The sequence below is a fragment of the Puma concolor genome, chromosome C1 (genome assembly GCF_028749965.1).
Source record: "Puma concolor isolate L17-30 chromosome C1, mPumCon1.1.hap2, whole genome shotgun sequence".
Classification (NCBI taxonomy): Eukaryota; Metazoa; Chordata; class Mammalia; order Carnivora; family Felidae; genus Puma; species Puma concolor.
In genome coordinates this window covers 171113216-171127868 of record NC_141674.1, presented here as the reverse complement: position 1 = coordinate 171127868, position 14653 = coordinate 171113216, and the positions used below count along the sequence as shown (strand labels likewise).

Below are 14653 nucleotides of genomic sequence, written 5' to 3'. Positions count from 1 at the left end.
TGAGTTTCAGAGGAAGCCTAGAGAAAATTTAATTTCAGGAAACAGTTAAGTGATGTGATTTAAAGTGAAGAAAATGGATGAAAATCAATCTTTTATTCATGTTATAAAAATTCCCTTTGACTAGATGACTCTAAGAAGGATTAGTACCTAGAAGACTTCCAGGAGCCAGTCTCTGCTGGTGGAAGTTAAACTATTTTCCAGGCTAATTCAACATCTGTTTGCATCATAGCCAACCCATAAGACCACATACCACACAACAAATACTTCCAGAGAGTAATTATGTACTCTCTTGAATGGAGCTCTGCTTAATTATACCAATATGTGGTCCTAAATAAATTCAAAATTGTAGTGTAATATGGATTCCTTCCTATATTATTTTTCTATATGTGGAGTTTAGCTTTTTTTTAAAAAAATTCATTGTTTGAAGGAAAAAATTACAAACATAATATAGTAAAATGACCCAGATGCAGAGGGAAATCTTACCTTTTCTTCAGGGCATCCATCTGCTTAAGATAAACAAACAACAACAACAACAAAAAACATTCATGGATTGGTGATACTTGTTGCCATGTAGGGGGAGATAACAAGATGTACCCCTACTGCTCAGAGTAACTTTTCCTCCTTCTTCTATCTTTGGTCATCATCAACACCTTCATTTGACTGTAAGGCTGCTGGATTTAGCAAATAAAGATAAAGGGTGTCCGGTTAAGTATGAATTTCTGATAAACATCGAGATATTTAGTGCAAATATGTCTGTATGTCCCTACTATTCAGTGAGACCTACTTATTTTTTTAAAAGCCTTATCTTTAACAAAGATTTTGTTAAAAGTTAGTGAGCTGAAAAGATTCCCATTTAAATATCACAGGTTTTTAATTTTTTTCTTTAAATCAAGGTAAAAAGAAATGTTCAAAGAAATGCTTTCGGATGAAGAGCTGCCTCAAAATGAATGAATGAATGAATGAATGAATGAATGAATGAATTAAAGAATGAATGGTTTTTAAAACAAGCCCTAATTTCTGATGGTTACTTTTCCAAATACTCAAGCTTTCTGGTTTTTCAAGGCCACTTTTGAAGCTGTATAAAACATGGGCTTGCTTTTGCAACCTTGGAAGCAGATCTGATGTGGGGGGGAGAAATTTGGGAACCCAGTTTGGGCCTTTCATTTTATTCTGCAGGAAACAATAGCTCAGTTGTGTTTCCAGCTAAGAAGGCCACCATCTAATTGTGAAGGGATTTTAAAGCTACCATTGGTGGGCTATGTGGAGAATAGAAGGGTATACGTAGGAGTAGGGAGATAAGTTTGGAGGTATTTGCTAAGGACCAAGAAATGTACTCTCTTTTAGAGAGTACTCATTTAGAGTATTAATTTAATTTTTATCAGTGATTATTACTCCCAGAAGTAACATTTATATTATTAATTTTTACTGTTATTCCTTTAAATTAATCTTTTTCCTTCCCAAAGTTGATTCTGTTGCAATTTCAATGTAATTTTTTCCTATTACATTTTTGTTCTTTAGCATCTTTAGTATTCTAATAATTTATTCCCATAATATTTTATAAATTTCTGTATAGTAACTTCTCAGAATCATCCTAATTGAATGGTTTTACAGAATTGTTTTAATACTATAATATCATACAGATTGTAGAATTTAATAGATACAACACTGTTTCTAAAAGCTACAAAAGATATATTTGCTAGTATAAAATTGATAATATTTTACCACAAATTAAAATATAGATAGCTTTTTAAAAAACGTGTAGGTTTTTGGTTTGCATACCTATTTATTTCTTAATTTAACTTTAGTAACCATAAATGAAATAATTTAAAAATTTGGTAAGGAAGATTCATAAAGTAACATTCCCTTGTGCACTATTTTGCCTAGTTTACTGATACATTATTAGCTGATTACTGATAATATCTAGCACTTACTAATCACTTACAAACTAAAATGTACTAAATTTTAAGATTTCATAAAACATTCATCTCATTTTTTCTTAGTTAAAATGAATATTTTGGTTCAGCTGCTATTGTAATATGGGTCTCTTCATAATTCCAGAGGAAAAAAATGTATTAAAAATAATTTCATTATCTTTAGTTTCCTTTAATATTTAGGAGCAAGTATGCTAAGCAGGCTATTCAATATCATTAACAGTAATCAGCGTAATGATTTCTCACAATGCCCATCTGAAAAATGCAATTTAATTAAGGACCCATAATTTTCAGCAAGTACCTCTAATATGCTTTGGTACATAAGAGACTGTTGAGAACTGAGAACAAACTGAGGGTTGATGGGGGGTGGGAGGGAGGAGAGGGTGGGTGACAGGTATTGAGGAGGGCACCTTTTGGGATGAGCACTGGGTGTTGTATGGAAACGAATTTGACAATAAATTTCATATATAAATAAAAAAATAATAATATGCTTTGGTTAAAAAAAAAAAAGCATCCAGTCATACCACCTTTAAGTAAAATATCTTCGACACAAGATTATAATGCAAGTTTACCACACACCTTTTATTTAGCTTACTCCAGTGGCCATGCCACAGAATGAAAATAAAATATGATTTCCAGTATAAGTGACTTTTCTACCTATCTATACTGAGCAATGAAGCCTTTCCTGTCGTAACTTATTTCCAACTTACTGTGAGAATGAGTTATTCGTGCATAGGTTTTGTGATATGGTCACTGTATTTATAGCTCAGATTTAAATTTGATCAAACTTTCAATAGCTGTGTCTACAATATATTGTAGTGTCAGGGTCCCAAAAGCTTAAACAGAGAATTGCACTCACATTAGCATCTTGACTTCTCTGGGGTTCTTAGGATGATAGGTTGGCACAGTGAAGTGGTCTAAGTGTAAGCTTTAGGAGTGGGAACTCTTGGTGTTGAATCTTATCTCTGCCATGTACCAGCTACCTATGTGACTGGGAAAACCCCAATCTCCTCTGGTGTGAAATAATAATACCCCCTATATAAAAGCACCTAGGACACTACTTGGGACACTACTTAGGACACTACTTATTCAGGACTTACCTGAATAAATAGTGGTTGTTTTAATAATAGCAAATACTGCATTTAAAATTAATTTTGGGAAACACGGGGGTGGCTCAGTCAGTTAAGTGGCCAACTCTTGATTTTGGCTCAGGTCACAATCTCAGCTAGTTGTAATCTGGCCCTGCATTGGACTTTGCACTGGGCTGGGCCTGGAGCCTGCTTGGGATTCTCTTCCCTTTCTCTGCCCCACCCCCTCCTCAAAATAAATAAATAAACTTTAAAAAATAAGTAAAATAAAAGTATGTTTTTTAGATTTGTCAGGATACTTTCAGAAATAAAAACAATATTTAGGAATTATGAGTAGGGGAGGGTTGTACGTGTGGGTGGGGAAAGCAGGAGTGTTGTTAAACAGCATCATTCACAGATCGCTCTCCTGGGAACTTCCTAAAGCCATTAGAGTTAAAGGATGAAATAAAGTCAAAGTTTGCGAGCTCTTTTATATTTAAAAAGTAGCATATTTTTGCTCATATACATTAAGAAAAATAAAATTTAAGTAGTAATATTTGAAGAAATATTTTACTTGAGAATCCTCAAGGGCCAAATAAACCTTTCTTCTTTTGATGACTCCACAGGGATCTTCGGAACCTAGTGATTGAAATGGTTTTGTCTACAGACATGTCAGGTCACTTCCAGCAAATTAAAAATATAAGAAACAGTTTGCAACAGCCTGAAGGGTAGGTTATTTTCTTTTATAATGTTAAAGTTTGGTGGGCTTAGATTCAGAAAAGACTGTAATTGATATTGGGGCACCTGGGTGGCTCAATCTGTTAAGTGTCTGACTCTTGGTTTCGGCTCAGGTCATGATCTCAGGGTGGTGGAATTTAGCCCTGCATCAGGCTACACGTTGAGTGTGGAGCCTGCTTAAGATTCTCTCTCTCTCTCTCTCTCTCTCTCTCTCTCTGTCCTGCTGCCCTACCCCTCCCCCCCCCCCCCCCCCCCCGCTTATGCTCTCTCTGTAAAATAAAAATAAAAATTAGGAACGCCTGGGTGGCTCAGCTGGTTATGTGTCCAACTTCAGCTCACATAATGATCTCGCCGTTCCAAAGTTCAAGCCTTGCGTTGGGGTCTGTTCTGACAGCTCAGAGCCTGGAGCCTGTTTCAGATTCTGTGTTTCCCTCTCTCTCTGCCCCTCCCTTGTGTGTATACTCTCTCTCTCTCTCTCTCTGTCTCTCTCTCTCTCCCTCTCTCTCTCTCAAATAAATAAATATTGAAAATTTTTTCAAAAAATAAAAAGTAAATATTTTTTTTAAAAAGACTATAACTGGTTACTTTGCCCTAATAATTTGAACATGTCCTTGATTTGACAGGATTGACAAAGCCAAAACGATGTCCCTGATTCTCCATGCAGCAGACATCAGCCACCCAGCCAAATCCTGGCAGCTGCACCACCGGTGGACCATGGCCCTGATGGAGGAGTTTTTCCTACAGGTGCCTCTTTCACACTATGTGCACATGTTTTTGGAAATAGTAACTACGCATATTGACATGCACCTTTTTTTGTTCCGAATTCAGGGCTTGTGACTTACTATTTATCTTTCAGATAAATGTATTTCCTAATCCTACGTAGTATACTATATATTTTAAAGAGAGTCAAGTCTTGGATCTCAGATGCCACTCTTAGGAAAGAAAGAAACAAACAAATTAGTATTGTTGTCTTCTGTTAAGAGGTAAAATGTTAGAGTAGAAACATCAAATATCTTTCATCATAAAATGGGAAAGGGGAGAATATACAGCACTGCTGCATCCATCTTGTTGGTTATAACTTAGTCATATATGCATAGTTGCAAGGAAGACTGAGAAATACAATTTTGCGTTAGATGGATGTATGCTTTGTAAAAAGTGGATTATTATATGAAAAAACAAGCCTAGCCATGGGGAATGGCCAGTGGTCTCTACCACAAGTATACTTTTTTAAAAATAGTCCACTCCGACCTGAGGTACCACAATACAATCGTGATGTTAACTGCCGAGAGTTAGCATCAGACCCCACAAGGTGAAGGCTCAGTCTTCCATAAGAGTGGCTCTAGTTCAGATGCCAACATCAACTGGGGCCCCAGGACACCAGCCCTTCTGACCACTGGTTATAAATTCAGGATTCCCATGACCCTCCTCAGGTCTGACAATTTGTTACAATGATTCAAATAACTCAAGGAAGTTACAGTTTTAATTATAAAGAATACAGTAAGAAAGGGCCAATTGACATTATACCTATTCTGAAGACATAAAGACCAAGTACATTACTACATTTGGATGACTCTGTTTTCTGTTTCCCATTGTCAATGAATATGCTATACGGTTTCACTTTGAAATAGCATAGCATGGTCCTAGAGAAAGTTACTCAGTAACATCTTCCAAATTTAAGTATTTTCATACTAAAAATAGTCTTAAAAATATTTTTAATACATTTTGTGGTAAACACACACACACACACACACACACACACACACACACACACACACACATGTTAAAACTTATCCAGGTCTAGAACTGTGTGTTATGGCCAATTAAAAATTACAATTTCATGTATTCAACCAAACACTAGTCAGAAAATGGTAAATCTAAAGAGAACTTAGAGATCTTTAACAACAATTTTCTCATATTATAAATGAAGGAACAGAAACATGAAGAGATAAAATGACTTTGCTCAAGTTAAGACAAAATTTTTAAGTATTTTAAATGATCATTAAACCACAATATGCGAAGTTCTGTGGAATGCAGCTAAAGCAATGCTTAGAGGAAATTGTATAGCTCTAAATGCTCATATTAGAAAAGAATAACAGTACTTGTATCAATGATTTGAAGAAGTTAGGGAAATAAAACCAAAATAAGTTGATGGAAGGAAGTAAAAATATAAAAGCAGAAATTAATGAAACAGAACAAAAACAACAGCAAAAATTAACAAGGAAAGCAGTTTGTTCTCAGAAAAAATAATAAGATTGTTAGCAAGTTTAAAAAGAGAAAAAAAACATGGGTGCCTGGTAGCTCAGTTGGTTAAGCGTCTGACTCTTGGTTTCAGCTCAAGTCATGATCTCATGGTTTGTGAGTTCAAGCCCTGCATCGGGATCTGAGCTGACAGCGGGAGTCTGCTTGGGATTCTTTCTCTCTGCCCCTCTCCCACTTGCTTTCTCTCTGAAAATAAATAAATAAACTAAAAAAATGTTTTTAAAAAAGAAAAAGAGAAAAAAACACAAATCATAAGTAAAAGAGGAGTTGTCATTATGGACTCTACATATAACAAAAGGGCAAGGAATTTTGGGCATAATTTAGGTTTTAACACATTTGGCAACTTAGGAGAAATTGTCAAATTCTTGAAAGATATAAAATACCAAAACAAACATAAGAAAAATTGTAATTTGTATATCCATATACCTATTTTTAAACACTGAATTTGTATTTTAAACTCTTTCCATGAAGAAAAATTCAGGCTTAGGTGGTTTCAATTCTTAATTCTTCTTTCAGTTCTCAATTCAAGTGAGAGATGGTGAGTTCTCTCAAACTTTTCAAAAAGAAATAATGCCAGTCTCACACAGATTATTTCATAACACAGAGCGAGAGGGAAAATTGTCAGTATAACCCTGACAAAAGCTGACAAAGATTTTGCAAGAAAAGGATATTATACACCCATATCTATCATGAACCTAGGTGGAAAATTTCTTTAAATATTAGCAAATCCAATCTAGCAATATAGTGAAAGAGTGCATATTATGACGTAAGTTGATTTAAGTAAAAAATCATTTAAAATAATTACTATACTAAAAGAAAAAAAATCCTACTATTATCTCAATAGACGCAGAAAAAGTATTTGACAAAGTTCAAAAGACACTAATTACAAAACTTTCTGCAAACTAGAAGTAGGGGACATCTCCCATTGTGGTAAAAGGTGTCTATAGCTTACATAATATTTCCTGGGGAAATACTGAACACTTTCATGCTGAGTTCCAGGTATCTGCTCTTACCACTTCCTTTCAACTTTGCATTTGAAGCTCTAGCCATTACGATATGTAAAAGAAAATAAAGAATAGATTGGATAAAAATAAAAAGAACTGTCTTTATTTGCACAAATATGAGCTTCTACATAGAAATTTAAGGAATCTATAAAAAGCTACTGGAACTGATAAATGAGTTTAACAGGGCTGTAGGATCAATTGTAGTTCTGTATACTATCAACAAACAACTTGAAAATAAAAATTTAAATACAATATGACTTATAAAAGCATAAAAAAAATTTGGGAATACATTTAATTAAATGCATATAATGCCTGAACACTGAAAACCACAGAATATTGAGAAATTTTTAAAGATCTGTCTATGTAGATTGAGAGATATACCACGTTATGGATTAAAAGATTTAATATTGTTAAGATGTCAATTGTACGAGGGGCACCTGGGTGCCTCAGTTGGCTAAGTGTCTGACTTCAGCTCAGGTCATGATCTCATGGTTTGTGAGTTTGGGCCCCACATTGGTCTGTCTGCTGTCAGCATAGAACCTGCTTCAGATCTTCTGTCCCCCTCTCTCTGCCTCTCTGTCCCCTCTCTCTCTCAAAATAAATAAACATTAAAATTTTTTTTAAAAGATGTCAATTCAAAAAATTGATTAATATACCTAGCATAATCCTTATCAAAAACTGTTAACAGATTTCTTTGTAGTAGTTGAAAGAAAAGCTGATCCTAAAATTGACATGGAAATGTAAGAATCTAGATATAATCAAAACAATTTTGAAAAAGATTAAGAAAGTTGGAAAATTTACACCTTCTTATCACATGACTTAGTAGAAAGTTAAAGTCATCAAGGCAGTGTGTTATTGACATAGAGTCAGGCAAATAGATCAATAAAATAGAATAGTGATTCCAGAAACAGTCCCATACTTATACGATCATTTGATTTTCTACAAAAGCAATAAGATAGTTAAACAGTGAAAAGAAAGTTTATAAATGGCAATAGACTGATACTATTAAATATATGGGAGAAAAGGAATTTTATCCCTTATGTATACCATATATAAATATTAATTCAAGATTGACTCCAGCCTTAACACAAAACCTAAACCTATGAAGTTTCTAGAGGAAAGCTCAGGAGAATATCTCTCTAATCTTAGGGGTAGCCAAATATTTCTTAGAAAAGACACATAAAGCACTGCCTAAAAACGAAAAAAAAAGTAGTAAAGTGGACAAGAACGAATTTTAACACTTCTCTTCCAAAAATACCATTAAGGCAAGCCATAGAGTGAGAGAAAATATTTGTACTACAAATATCTGTCCAAGCGCTTGTTCACAAATTGCATAAACTCCTACAAATCAGTAATAAAAAAAATCAGCCTAATTTGATCAGCCACCTCGTTAAAAAGTACACAAATTGGGGGGCGCCTGGGTGGCGCAGTCGGTTAAGCGTCCGACTTCAGCCAGGTCACGATCTCGCGGTCCGTGAGTTCGAGCCCCGCGTCGGGCTCTGGGCTGATGGCTCGGAGCCTGGAGCCTGTTTCCGATTCTGTGTCTCCCTCTGTCTCTGCTCCTCCCCCGTTCATGCTCTGTCTCTGTCTGTCCCATAAATAAATAAAAACGTTGAAAAAAAAAATTAAAAAAAAAAAAGAAAAAAAAAAAGTACACAAATTGGTAATAAATACATACAAGTATACTCAATATCATTGCTTATCAAAGGATTGCACATTAAAATCACAGTAAGATACATTTACATCCTCACCATAATAACCAAAGTTAAAAGGATTGAAAATATTAAGTGTTTTTTATTATGTGGAGCAACTGGAAGTATCAGACATTGCTGGTAGGAATATAAATAATTACAACTCCTCTGAAAACTACTGGCTAGCGTCCATGAAACTTAATGAAACTAACATAAGACTTAATATCCCTATGACCCAGCATGCCAACCCACATGTGTATAACTCGGATAAATTAGTGCTTATGCCCACCAAATGTGGAATAGTCATAACAGTATTACTTATTATAGCCCTATACTAGAAACAGTCCAAATTTGCATCCAAAATAGAAATGAATAAATAAATAATGGCATAGTCATACAATGGAATATCATACAACAAGAAAAAATGGACTACTAATACAAACAACAATAAATCTCAAAAAAACCATACTATATGATTCCATTTATATGAAGTTCAAAATTGGCAAAATTAACCTATGATGATTAAAATCTGAACAATGGGTGCCTGTAGGAGGTGAGATTCACTGAAAAAAGTTAAGGGAATTTCTGGAAGTGATGGAAATGTTTTGTATCTTGCGTGTTAATTACATAGATATGTTCATAATTTATGCACTTAAATTTTGTACATAAATTTTTCCTTGATTTAAACAAGAATATAGCAGAATGACTTAAAGAACTCTAAAAGAGGCTCCTGGATGGTTCAGTCCAACTTTGGCTCAGGTCATGATCTCGTGGTTTGTGACTTTGAGCCCCTCAGCGGCTCTGTGCTGACAGTTCAGAGCCTGGAGCCTGCTTTGGATTCTGTGTCTCCCTCTCTCTGTGTCCCTCTCCCACTAGCGCTCTGTCTCTCTTTCTCTCTCAAAAACAGATAAACATTAAAAAAATTTTTTTAAGAATTCTAAAAAAAACCCTGTTAATATAAGTCTGCAATAAATTCCAGCAACTCTTGAAAATTATTGTTAGATATCCAAATAGTATCTTGACTTATATTCTCCCTATTTTTTATTAATTTCAAACCAGACAAAGATTACCTGACAGAATCATGAGAGTAATGAATTTAATGAAATTGAGTCAAGATGTTTTCAAGATTCACTACCTTATTCTTGAATTTTCTAGAAAGGTGACTGCTATTAATAATGAAGCTTCTAACACGCAGTGATTTTTCACATCTGAAATTCAGGGTAGAGGTAAACCGTTCCATAAGGCTACTTAGTTCCTCTGTCATTCTCAGCGCCTGATAAGCAGTGACTCAGATATCTAAATAGAGATAAAAATGCATGCAGCACAAAAGGTCAAGTCTTGGAATAGGTATAACATCATGATATTTGGAATGTTTTTGTGATCTGAATTTTTCAGACTGTGTTACTTACTTAGAGTATGAAAATGTCAGGTTTTTCATTTGTTTTTTTCACGGGATTCTTGATAGGCAACAATAGGCATTTGTGTCATCCCAAAATGTTCAGAAATGACTGTCTTTTCTTGAATGACCTTAATATATAAGGCAAGAAACTTACAGCTCTGAGACGAGTAAGCATACAGGTTAAGGTGGACCATTATAAAATCAAATTATCTCTGTTGGCATTCCCTCTTCAACTATGAAATTCCTTTCAGACTGTAATAAGTTGATTTAGGATTTGAGCTTTTAATAATGGAATCTTATATTTCGCAGTCTCTGGACTTTTAAAAGTCAGTGACTTTCAAATCCCCTGCAGAAATATATAGAGCAAAACAGGAGAATGTGATGTGAAAGGTCAGAACAAGTGAGTCTGTACTACCAACAAACATGGTTACAAGCAAAACAAGTTTATCTTTATGAGACTTATGCTAATGTATGACATTGATGCCAACAGCTAAAATGTTTCTGTGCATTCAGTTAACTAAATGAATCTCCCAGTACTCTTACTCTGCCATATCCCATATATTAGCCTTTTGGAGGTGTGCATATATGTGTGCATGTACGCACGTATAAATTTACACACACAGAAACGTATATGTGTATATGTATGTGTGTACATACATATATTTACATACATATCACTTAATGTTTCAGAAAAATCCAGAGGAATTTTGAGATGTGTTGACTTCTAAGCCAATTTCTTATTAATTTTTCTACTAAGTTCATTTTCTCCAACAAAAGAATAGGTATTAAGAATTTTTAAAACACACCGTATTTCTGGAGGAGAAATCAATGCAAACCAAGTTATTTGCATTACTCTTTAAAATTTCATCAGTGTCACCCAAACTCTTGGTGTTGTCAAGATAACAAGAAGTTAATACAAATAAAGTTAAAAGAAATACTTCCTGCTACTAAAATTTGTTTCTGCTTCATATTATACAAACCTAATAACTAAGTGAATTTTTCCTTTTTCAGCTGGTTGTTTTGTGTTACATGAAAAAAAAATGAACAGTTATGTAAAATCTATATTTACCAATAGGTACTACCTTTTCAAAAAAGGGGAAACAAATAATTGGAATTACAAGTTTTGGGGAGCAGGACAAAACGATTATTTTATCCTAAATTGTATACTGTCAGTCCCCTTTATGTTCTTCAAAATTACAAGAAGTAGTGTGAAGTGTGTTATTTCAAAATAGATTGTATTCCCCATAGTAATATGGGGAATGTATTATTTGGTAATGTATTTAGTTAGGGCAACCTCAGCCAAGGATCTGGCATCAAAAATTCAGACACGACCACCACCAAAAATTGATAAATATAAAGAACCACAGCTATGAGCCCGTATAATAACTTAAAATTTAAAAATCAAAGCTCATAGTTTTAAGAGGCATGCAAGGATACTAATGTCCTATACAATATTTATAACTCACAAAATACAATCATACAATATAAATCTTGCTGCAAGTGAATATGTTAGCTATAGTAATCATTAAACATTTAAACAGTTTTGATGGCTTCCTGGAATTTAGAAGGACAATTTTTAGCAAGAATGAAAGAAGGTAATTAGATGGCTTAAATCCCTTAAATAAGTTGTCCAAAGATTGTAAACTATCGCTTCTTCCCCTTCTCCCTCAGTTAAATGTCCCTATAGAACTTGTGACCCCTCAAATTCACCCTTGGCCTTGTAGTGGCCCCCAAGTCTGTGGTCAGGAGCTTCCTGTATGTTTGTTGTTGGTGTTGCTTCTGTGATTAAAACTTGTTTTCAATGCAAGAAGGTTCTCAAGATTTCTATACTTCACCATTTTGTCTTCAGTTTTTGAAAGCTATAGAAATTCTTTGGCTTCAGACAAAATGCAAAAAAAAAAAAAAAAAGTGCCATTAAGTCACTGGATTTGACAACTTGTTGACCACTACCAGAGCATTTCATACTGTTAGGAAAGCATAAAAATATTACTGGTCTTTGTCATGGCCTTTCAAAGAAGCAACCTCAACGGCCTCCAAGGGAATTGCTGATACAGGGACAAGTCTGAGCACATCAGGCTGCCTTGTGTTTCCACATTTCTGGGGTCACTTTCTCCCCTTTCCCACCTGCAAGGTCATCCCCAAGAAAAGATTCAGGGATCCAGGAGCACAATTGGGTGACATTGGTTAATTGGGGTCAGTGGCCTTAGGGCCCTGTAATTTTATTCCAACCACTGTACAAGTCAATACACCAGAACATACATATATTTGGTATTTTACTGATTTTTGAAAGTATATTTTGGCCTCCTGAAGGCAGCAACCTCAAATGAAAGCACATCCTCCAAGAGAAAACTAGATGACTTACACAATGTCTGTTGCCTTGACCCCAGATTTCATCGTTAGGGAGAGTAAACGCTCCCAATTCAGGGACCCAATAAGGAAAATTTTAGCGTTTATTAAATTTATACTCAGGGATCCCAACTTTCTCTTTACATATCTTTCTCTCTCCCCTAGTAGTACCCCCCTGTCGTACTGGGTTTGTGGTGCCCCCATAGTCTGGCTATAGGGCCTCCTACTAATCTTGCCCTCATGGTCTCAATTCACCCTAAAGAATAACACCTTGAAATATTTATAAATAAATTAAATAATTAATGTGCTTTAGTATTCAATGTGCTTTAGCAGTAGACATTTAATACCCTAATTCAATTGTGGAATATAAGAAGCGAATAGAATATAAAATTTCTCCCTCCAAATATAGGGTGGTGGACCCGATATGTATCTGTCAAGTGCCTAGGTCCTATATGAAAATGTTGCCTTCTAGCATTCTATAAAATTTAGCTCATAGAAGGGAAATCACCACAATGCCTTTTTCAGGCCCAAATTATCATTTTTAGATCAAACAAAGAACTCCTATTATATAGTATAAAAATATACATATTAAAATATCAGATAGCAGCCCCCTAATCAATAAAACCAGTTATATAGGCATAGATCAGATAAGTGTCTACAATATCACATTTCCCATGAAGTCTATGAGGAGCTTTATTTCTATTTTAACAATAGCAATATTATCATTTATATTTTAATATAAACAATGATATTATTCTTGCACGTTATTCTCATTATGTTAAAGATCAAATGCATAATAGTCTTCAAATACAGCCCTCATTCAGATTGCCTTATTTCTATTAGTGGCACCAAAGACTCCTTTTCATTCAGGTTTGAAGCCCAAGATTCATGTTTAATTCACTTCAAGCAATCCCCCACACTGCTGACAAATCAATATTTCAAAAGTAAAAGTCCTGTCTTGTCAGTTTCCTGCTAGAAAACTGGGGAGGTCCTGAGGACAGGGGTGGGGAGCCAATGCCTCTCCATTACATGCTCAATTAAGTACCAGTCATTTATCCCGTGGTTTAAAACCATCTAAGATATGCATTAGACATTATAAATACCTCACAGCTCTGTATCTTTGCTATTATGAAGTATGGTTCTTTCTAAAAAAATTTAATTCCAGGATAGCTAACATACAGTGTTATATGAGCTTCAGGTGTACAATATAGTGAATCAGCACGTCTATACGGAGCTCAGTGCTCATCATGGTAAGTGTACTTTTAATCCTCTTCACCTGTATGAAGTATGGTTCTTACTAGCTAATATTGAATGACCATTTACTAAATATTAGGCAGTGTAGCCTTCACATAAATTATCTTTGATAACCTCAGGATAGTCCTACTAGGTAGATACTATTATATCTTTATTACTAACTTGAGTTAACCAAAATTACCAAGTGAGGTAACATATGAGGAAAATTCATTCCATCAAGTTTGTGATATGTCTGAAATAAAAGAGAGCCAGATGAAAAGCAGTGATTGAAGTGTGTATCTTGTAACTCTGAGGCTAATGGCACTAATAATTCCTTTCCCTCTGTCCCTTAAGCTGGGTGTAAATATTAACTCCAAATGGAATGGGTGTTGTTATTCTCTAAGGAAGGAGCACAGCTGCTGGGAGAGGTCACGGAAATTCTACTCCCCATTTTCTCTAAGCTATGACGTAGTCAAATATTCCTGTTTACAGCTACTTTGCGTACTTCTCTGGTGACCATATCCAGATTTTTCCCCAAACAATTCTGATTTCAGACTTCCTGCTTCTTATGATCAGAGGTATGGTTTCAAGGAAATGCACCAGAAAACATTGTCAATGAATAACTTTAAAGCCAATAAAACATACTGACATGTTATTGTAAAGATCACAATGAAAAGGTGTTAAAGGAAGCAGAGGGATTGAAAATCTGAGGTCCTCAAGACAGACACTGCATTGTTACATGGGCTCCACAACACAGCAAAAGTGATGGTCCCTCCCTTTTGTCTTCTGATTCGAGAACCTGGCCACGTGTCCTAAACTGTGGTCTTACATAAGTCACCGTGTGTTCTGTGAAGGTATACAGCCAACAGCTTAGGAGAAGATAGAGCCCAAGGCATCCTTCAAATAGCCAGAAGATCAAGGTGAAGAGACACAAGTGAAGTAGCTTCTCTTTCTTTTGTAAGCACATCCCCTTGAATGCCAAGGA

At 35.0% G+C, this 14653-nt stretch overlaps 1 protein-coding gene across 9 annotated transcripts in view; it reads left to right on the top strand.

Moving 5' to 3' along the window:
• PDE1A (phosphodiesterase 1A) overlaps positions 1-14653 on the top strand; it is a 349550-nt gene that overhangs the window by 293112 nt on the left and 41785 nt on the right. For all 9 annotated transcript variants that reach the window (XM_086719095.1, XM_086719094.1, XM_025912766.2 and 6 more), the window contains 2 exons: positions 3625-3726; positions 4360-4480. In XM_086719095.1, coding sequence (XP_086575221.1) covers positions 3625-3726; positions 4360-4480 — 223 coding nt within the window. The remainder of the gene's footprint in view (positions 1-3624; positions 3727-4359; positions 4481-14653) is intronic.